Here is an 8,488-nt window from a genome sequence, read left to right on the forward strand (position 1 = left end):
TGAAGCAATAAAGCGAATTTGGCAGCTTCCTGCACCTGTACAGAATGAGATAAAAAAAAACTTCCAGTGATCAAAGGACACTTAACCTCCTGCACAAAGTACCCCCCAACATATGTACCAGTGACACTTGTCATGTATTTCTTTCATTCTGTGTTTAATGTTGCTATCGATAAACTCTTCATCGATAAATAATTTAAAAAGTGAAAATGTACTCTGAATTGTTCGTTTTTATTCTGTTGTCACTGTTGCCAAATAGACACAAATGAATCTACCATGAACCTGGGCTATATTGCCTATACATGAGATCAAAATCAGGGCATTCAAATGATTTTATAGTTTATTGCGTCATTCTCATAGCACATTCATAAAGTGGGAAACACAAGTCAACAATAAACGGTTGTTTATCATTCAGAACATCCCCTGCCCTTGTCCCCTGCATTCATTAACCCAAGACACATTTTTCAAAAATAAGGTTAGAGAAGTCCAAAAATGCTGCTCTGTCTGTGATGTCCACTGGATCGACGTAATCAGAGGAGGAATTCGAGAGTTGGCACAGAATCACATCCTCTGGTAGAGCCACAGGACCTCGTGAAAGTGAAGTAGTTCCCACAGCCTGCTCTCCATCACCATATCATGGTTGGCAAAGAAGAAAAGAGGTTTCATCTCAGAATCAAAGTAGTGATCTGAAAACACGTTGTAGTTACGTGTGATGAACCCAAATGCAGACACCTACAGGATGGGATGAGACATTTAAGGCAACAACAGCAGCAAAATGTATTTCTTATATATAACATAATCACATACAATATGTTTCAACTATGAAAGTCAATAGATCGATTGATCGGTTGTATGGATTCCGATACCTCCCATGGACAGCCTGTATGATGCAAACCAGACAACATCAGGCTATTGTTTCAGGTGTGCGAGTATTTGAGTCCTGACCTTATCACAGGTATGAAGGGCAGTCAGCAGCATGAGGGCACCTGTGCTAGGCATGTAGAGGTCTCTAAAGCTTGTGTCCAGTATTGAAGACCTCAGAAATCTGCAAATACATCAGAGCACGGAATCTGGGGACTCTCCTTGACCCCCCCAAAACAAAATAATAATAAACAGGTAAGCCAAGTATGAAAAGCTGTCTGACCTCATTGTAACATAAGTAATGAAGTCTGGATGAAGCATCTTCATCTTTTTGACTGTGCGTTTATTTCCAAAATATTTTGAGGGCCTACAAAAAAAAAAAGAAAGGATGTACATTACTATAGTTCTGAAATCCATAATTCTACAGCATGCATCAAAGTCACTAAGCAGCCTGTCTTTGTTATGCAACACCGCCCTTCGGCGGCCAAACCAGGAACTGCAACGGCCGAGGAAATCCATGGTTTCCAGAAAAACATTCATGAACCCAGGCAAATCTCCTCACCAGTCTCCCTTGTCTGCCCCTGTGGATACAGCGGTACCCTGGATTGCCGCAGCAAGCATTTCATAATCCCGTAGGTGAGAGGGAATAAAGATGTACTTGATGGACTGAGAGATTGATATAGCATGGGGGGAAAAAATGAACAAAATGTAATTTTAGATGAGGCTCAGCGTGCATATCAGTAAAACGCGGGTGTGTATGCTAAAGACTTGGACACAAACCAGCCCTTTGCAAATAAGTTTGTACATTCCTGCACAAGACCACACCATTTTTGCTCTGTACCGGGTTCTGTGGCACAGCAGTGAAACCGTCCACGTGGTATGCTTGGAGGGAGTTCTTCATGGTGTTGGTGGTGAAGCCGTAGAAGGATGTTTTATTGCCCACGTCCTCCTCAAAGCCCTTTGTCACGGCACCATTCACTCTGGAACAAACATTAATTGGAAACAGGTTGTGCAAGTTTACAAATGAATGTAATGTGATGTAATGTAGTCCAAGGACCCCATGTGACTATTTAAAAAAAAAAAAAAAAAAACACACACACACACACACACAAACTGGACACACCTGAACACAAACTGGTGACTGTCGATGGCTTTGCCCTGCTTTGACCCTCTCAGGATCCCACCGTTACCCACAACAGCACAGCTCACGCACTGGCCTGAAGACTCAAATAGTCGTCCACTGGAGGTTCCAGCAAGGAGCCTCAGTGTGTTCATCACAACTAAGACATGACAGAGGGAAAAGGTGGTGTGCCAATACTAGATCTCAGGTCAGGTATGAACACAGCATGTACACTGCATTCACATCAGAATAATACAAGGTTTGAAAACTGGCATTACAAAAAGAAAAAAGAATCTTGGTAAAAGTACCTACATCTTTCATAGGGAACATACATGTCTAAAATAATTCTTTTTCTTTTTAGGGAGATAAAGTTTTTGTTGGCCGTCGTGTTACCACACAGTGTCCCAGAGCTCACCACGATATGGCAGGCCTCCCCAGCCATAGGGTGGGATGAAGTTGTGGAGCCTCTGCCACTCTGATTGGTTGAAGCTGCCAGCCCACTGCAGCACGGGCACAGAAAAGTTAAAGTACTGTTTCAGGTAACCGTCCCGCTCCACTCGCTGCCTCACAGAACAAAGGTCACCTGTCTAAGAGAAAACAGGTTGTGTTTAGTAGAGGAACACATGAAGATATATTGTGTAGATTTACCAGGGTTTGGCACAAAATAATTTTTATAACAAAGTCAGTCATCAGTCCATGTTACATTTTACAAGGCAGCATTTAGAATTAAAAAAAAAAAAAAAAACATCTACTGTGACATAAAAACATTCAAACTAGTTTTAAACATGTTCAGTTGTTTTTGTCTGTGTTTAATCATTGGTTCCCAGACTGTGTTTCAGACAAATACAATCGAATAAGGACAATGGTCAGTGACAAACACTTCAATCGAGCGGTCCTAGCCTGTTTAGTGTGCCGGGCGAACACCCCCTCTCTATCAAATTTAAATGGATAAGTTAAGGCCGTGATTATTACGTTTGGACACAGTGTGTAACAATCAGTCTTTTTGCTAAAAACTCAAACACTCCGATCACACTTGCGCGTAACGTAACATAATGAATGTGCTGGCATGGTTAGAAGATTATGCCAATGGCAGAATTAGAAGAGAATTGGTGCTCAGGGACCATTTTTTGGCATGATGATGCCTGGCTCACAAGAAGATTTAGATTAGATTTGTACTTGAGAGACACCATCAACTGGAATAAAATTCCTTGTATGTGCTTGCACATACTTGGCCAATAAACACGATTCTGATTACTTAGATGTGTGCTTTTGGAGGTATGTTCTGAACTGGGTCCAAAGTTAGAAGGACCAACCAATGCACACTCCAAGGCCTCCAGTAGCAGACACGCACTTTCAATGCACTGCAATTCTTTTTTACCATCACTTTTAAATCTGACCACTTTTTTTTTTTTTATTTCAGGCACCATCCTGATGGCAGCACTCACTTCATTTACAGCATTCGATACCTGTCGCAACTCATTGCCTTTCTATTTGTTTGTCGACTTTCCGCTTCACAAACAGATCTATTTCAGTTTCAGAAAAAAATAAATCTTACTTTTCCCCTTGGTTGCCATGATGGTTGCCAAGTTTACATCGAAGGCATAAATATTCATGAGGTGATTTGCATATACCATGCAAATGTGTAGAGGCCGGAATTTGCAGCAAATCCACATGCAAACAATCCAGAAGAGTGTGATTCATAAAGCGTAAATTGCGTTCAGATTTTATAAATCTGACATTTTCTTGGTGTACATCATCATTTTTCTCGATCACGCTTGAGTTTTCCTTCACTACTCTAAAGATACCTTGGAAAGGGAAGAGGCCGATCCCAGCCAAAGCGCAGAGCAGGGGTACTACTGTGCCTTCTGTGATAATATGGCACATCACCTCAGCAGATGCCACAGCCATGTCACCACAGTGCAATAAGAGATGCTGGCGCTGCCCACATTCCTATCAGGCAGCCCAGTGCAAGCTCAAGAAGCTATGTGGTGTCTGCCAGAGGCAACATCTACAAGTTCTCCATGATATCAACAACAGACCTGCCACGGTTCCTGAAAAGATGCCAGAAAGATAATATAGAGGACAACGTGTCCTGTTGAATGTCGTGAGGGTCCTCCTGCATCATGGTGAGTGAACTCTTGACACTTATGCTGTGTTAAATGATGGGTCCGAGCAGACCATGTTACTGCCGAGTGCTGTAGAGACCCTCAGACTCCGGGGTGTTCCGGAGGATTTGCCCCTGCAAACAATCAGGCAAGATGTGTAAACTCTTACATTTACATTTGAGGCATTTGGCTTTCACAGCAACTTGCACACATTCCATGGAGTTGCTTCAGATGATGTATAGACACCTTAATGGACTGCCCATACAGTGACAGTGGCTTCTAAAGCTCAATGAGACTGGAGAGACTGGATCTGTGAAGGCAGATGACTTTGACGATATGAAGATCTATCTGTTGTCAGTGTGGCTGATGGATCCCAGGCACAAGGAAGATTTTCTGAGCCAACACCGCAGGAGACACCTTTTTCTGGTCACGTTTCATGCACCTTTATCTGCCAGGCCTTCGCCAAGTACACACAGAGAAGACGTCTGTTCTGTTGCTCTGTGTTACAGAGAGTTTTTAAGTTGTTTATGTGTGTGTAAATGCAAAAAGACCACACACACACACACAGTGTTAGTCTGCATACACACGCCCACACCCATGTAAGATCAAACAGAGTTGTGTGATGTGGGATCTGTGAGCACAATAAAACCACTGAACTTTAAATCCCGGCCTGAGTGGGGTTCTTGCCGACACTCCAGCAAATAAGAGCGGTAACATAGATACCAGTGGCATATTCTCAGTGGTCCTCCACTACAACTTCTATTGATATTTTATTCACATTGATGCCAATTCGCAAAATGCAGTACAGCAGTTCTGCAAGTTCTGCAAAAGACAAAAAAAAAAAAAAATCATACAAATCGCACTTCAAACATTTAACATGGATTCTTTTTTAAGTAATGACATCAGATTATTTCGACCAAGTTGGCCACAGTTGTAAAAATGTCTAAACTGTAAGACACTGGACAAGTAAACAATTAAAATAGAAAGCCTTGTTTAATACTCAATGAGCAAGTGGGTAAAAGTTTCTGCCTTTCACAGTTCAGTTATACCCTTGGACATTCACACTTCATTACACTCATGCAAATGAGTTGTGAGAACACTTAGTGCAAAGGCGGAGGTCCTGCTGCTGGGTGGTTGCCCTCCTACAGCCTCCTCCATGTCTCCTGATGTACTGGAATGTCTCCTGGTAGGGCCTCCATGCTCTGGACACTACACTGACAGATACAGCAAACCTTCTTGCCACAGCTCGCATTGATGTGACATCCTGGATGAGCTGCACTACCTGAGCCACTGTGGGTTGTAGACGCCGTCTCATGCTACCACTGGAGTGAAAACACCACCAGCATTCAAAAGTGACCAAAACATCAGCCAGAAAGCACAGGAACTGAGTGGTCTGTGATCACCACCTTCAGAACCACGCCTTTATGGGGGATGTCTTGCTAATTGCCTATAATTATCACATGTTGTCTATTCCATTTGCACAGCAGCATGCAAAATTGGTTGACAATCAGTTTGATTTCACAGAAGTGTGACAGAGTTGTATTGTGTTTAGGTGTTCCCTTTATTTTTTGAGCAGTATAGTATGTGTGGTTGGACAGGTTATATTGTGAATACTGCCTCCGGAGGACGCCGGTAAATTGCAACTGAAACACACCATTTGTTTCAGCTCTTTGCAAATTAAGAGATTAAAAAAATGAATTGATTTAAAAAAAAAAAAAAAAAAAAGGAGCGAGGTCAAAGAAGCATAAAACAGAAGATGAGCCCTGGTAAGCTAACCAGCGTTCAGATCTGTTCTGGTTCTCAGCCTGTTTGCAAACAAACTCACCTTATCTTTGGCAGAAACTCTGGGTGCAGTCATGAAATGAATCAGAGGCAAACTTCTCTCAGAGCCATCAAACGGGCTGTAAAACAATGAATATAAAAGACCTACAATGTCTACAAAAGGACGTTTCAGATAACGCAAGAATGTCGAAAGACACAAACATGAGAGCAAAAATGGAGGCATTTCTATAGAGAAGGGAGAACAAACTCTGAAAGGAGGTTCAAAACTGATTGTGCGGCTCTGGTGCAATTGGTAACCGGTGACGTTAACTATTTATATATTCATTCAACTTGTATTTTATCCTTTATGCTTTTGTGTATTTTTTCCTTCCTACTATCTGCAGTACAACAACAACAACATTTATTTCTAATATAGCCCAAAATCACATACAGTATGTCTCAATGGGCTTTGACAGGCCCTACAGTTGACACCCCCCACATTTTACCCTTCTGCACACAAGGAAAAACTCCACACAAAAAAAGAAAGGAAGAAACCTTGGGAAGGAGTGATAAAGAGAGGGACCCCCTTCCAGGGTAGAGTGAGCCTGCAAATGGTGTCAGTGCAGGGTTGGGGATGATATAATAATAAGTCCTACAGTTGTAGGGTTGGAGAAGTCCAGGATGTAGTCCAGTAGTCCAGTAATGGCTGTTATTGTACTTTTTACCACTACAGGTGGCCACATACTTTAGGTTAGAGTAGCACCACACTGCACTGTATCTGCAATCCTTGTATGCACCTTATCAATTCACTCCTAAATGGGCCCTCTATACATTAGTGAAAGTGAAGTGACTGTCATTGCCATACACAGCACAGCACACGGTGACACAACAAAATGTGTCCTCTGCTTTTAACCATCACCCTTGGTTGGCAGTGGGCAGCTATGACAGGCGCCCGGGGAGCAGTGTGTGGGGACGGTGCTTTGCTCAGTGGCACCTTGGCGGATCGGGATTCGAACCGGCAACCTTTTGATTATGGGGCCACCACATTATGAATGCATTACGGCATGAATACACTGTGGCACTGTATCAATAAATGAATTCAACGTAATGACATTTATTTTCCCCGGTATTCAACAGAGAATTAATACTGTGTTCAGTGTGGGAACCAGTCTTGGGAACCTGTGGGAACCACATCCTAAGCATTCTCTTCAGTGGCCAAACCAGTGTGTGAAAATAGACACCAGAAGGATCCTATTCTGATGCACCCAATACATTTACAACAGTAGGCAGATGCACCTAGCCAGCGTGGCTCCATGCATTAAAAAGTCGTTGTAATGACTCATCTGCAAATACTATTAGTTAAACAACTCACGTTTTAATATAAGATTCCTATAAATCTTTTTCCTAAAAAAGATTTTTAGCTTTCATTTGAAGTTCTTTAGCGACTCAGCCGTTCATTCCACCACCTCGGAGCCAAGACATAAGTGTGTAGATGAACGGTTTCCTAGAATCTTGAGAGGTGGTACCAGCAGAGCAGTGCTGGAGGATCGGAGAGATCGAGGTGCAGAGCGAGGAGCAATGTGAGATCTTTGTAGGCCAGCATCAGCAATTCGGATCTGATGCGGGCAGCTACAGGAAGCTAGGGGAGGAAACATTTGGGAAGGTCGAAAACAAACCTGGAGAGGTCAAGCAGCATTTAGAGGCAGACCAACCAGAAGTGAGGGACAGTAGTCCAATTCGGAGATGTCCATAGATTGGACACTCTGGACGAAACAGAGCCGCCCTCTGATCCAATCTTTGTTCTTCCAACCAAACTTATTAACATCGCTTACAAGCGTCCTTCCCACGGCCACAGCTGTTTAGCCAGAATCCTCTTATTGTACAGCGTGTTTGGAGAATTCTTTTACTTCCACTATTAAAAACATACACGCCAGTTCGAAATCACCATGGCCTCATAACCTCGAACCCCCTGCAGTAATGAATGCATCTACGTTTCATGTCTATTTGCTTGCTTTTTTTTGGTCACTTATGTTCGTCTCTGGTTAACTTCTGTCCTCGTTTTCCATCTAGGGCGGGGTGCGTGCTGTTTCGGGGCTGCAACATTCACGACAACATTCATGTCTTGGGACGATACAGAGAAAATGTAGATTCAACACCAGGTACCGGCGGGTTGATAAAAGTTAGCAAAAGTCACCTTTTGAACGTGGGCTGGTTGCGGGGGTCCCGTGGCCGGTACGGTCCATAGACGAGCGTGAATAATGTCACGGTCACGGCTCCCGCGACCAGCAGACACATCCACCGACTGCGGGGCCACATGCTGCGCCGTGACCTCCAGGAACGTACAAAAAAAAAGAAAAAAAGAAAACGAGTTATTAAAAAAAAAAAAAAAAACGAGCTGGAAACGCGCTGATTCTGCGGCGTGGATTCCTTTCTTCTGCCGCAGCGGAGGGCGGAACAGGTTCAGGTTCCAACAGGCAGGTGAACGCTTTATGGTGCGGAGTCAAAGAACCATAAAACGCCACGAGTTGGAAAAAAAAAAAAAACTTTTGTTATTTTACTTTTTTTTTTTTTTTTTTAATCTAAAGTCGTGGCCAAAAGTTTCGAGAATTACACAAATAGTGGTTTTCGCTACTGTGCTTTATTG

At 42.9% G+C, this 8,488-nt stretch overlaps 1 protein-coding gene across 5 annotated transcripts; it reads right to left on the reverse strand.

Annotated features, from left to right (window-relative positions):
* Positions 1-319: 319 nt before the first annotated feature.
* On the reverse strand, positions 320-8,211 carry st6galnac2 (ST6 (alpha-N-acetyl-neuraminyl-2,3-beta-galactosyl-1,3)-N-acetylgalactosaminide alpha-2,6-sialyltransferase 2). Of its 5 annotated transcripts, XM_028987879.1 has the most exons (10): positions 8,039-8,071; positions 5,909-5,984; positions 4,741-4,905; positions 2,394-2,565; positions 1,982-2,138; positions 1,700-1,838; positions 1,421-1,524; positions 1,142-1,225; positions 943-1,042; positions 320-729 (listed from the first exon to the last, which is right to left on the reverse strand). In XM_028987879.1, the coding sequence occupies exons 3-10, from the start codon at positions 4,813-4,815 to the stop codon at positions 559-561; spliced, it is 1,002 nt and encodes a 333-aa protein (XP_028843712.1). In that variant the 5' UTR covers positions 4,816-4,905; positions 5,909-5,984; positions 8,039-8,071; the 3' UTR covers positions 320-558. The 5 variants fall into 5 exon arrangements, with proteins under 5 accessions (XP_028843712.1, XP_028843711.1, XP_028843710.1 ...); XM_028987878.1 differs by lacking the exon at positions 4,741-4,905 and having other exon boundaries at positions 2,394-2,478; positions 8,039-8,211; XM_028987877.1 differs by lacking the exon at positions 4,741-4,905 and having other exon boundaries at positions 8,039-8,211.
* Positions 8,212-8,488: the final 277 nt, after the last annotated feature.

This window comes from Denticeps clupeoides, chromosome 7 (genome assembly GCF_900700375.1).
Source record: "Denticeps clupeoides chromosome 7, fDenClu1.1, whole genome shotgun sequence".
Taxonomy (NCBI): domain Eukaryota; kingdom Metazoa; phylum Chordata; class Actinopteri; order Clupeiformes; family Denticipitidae; genus Denticeps; species Denticeps clupeoides.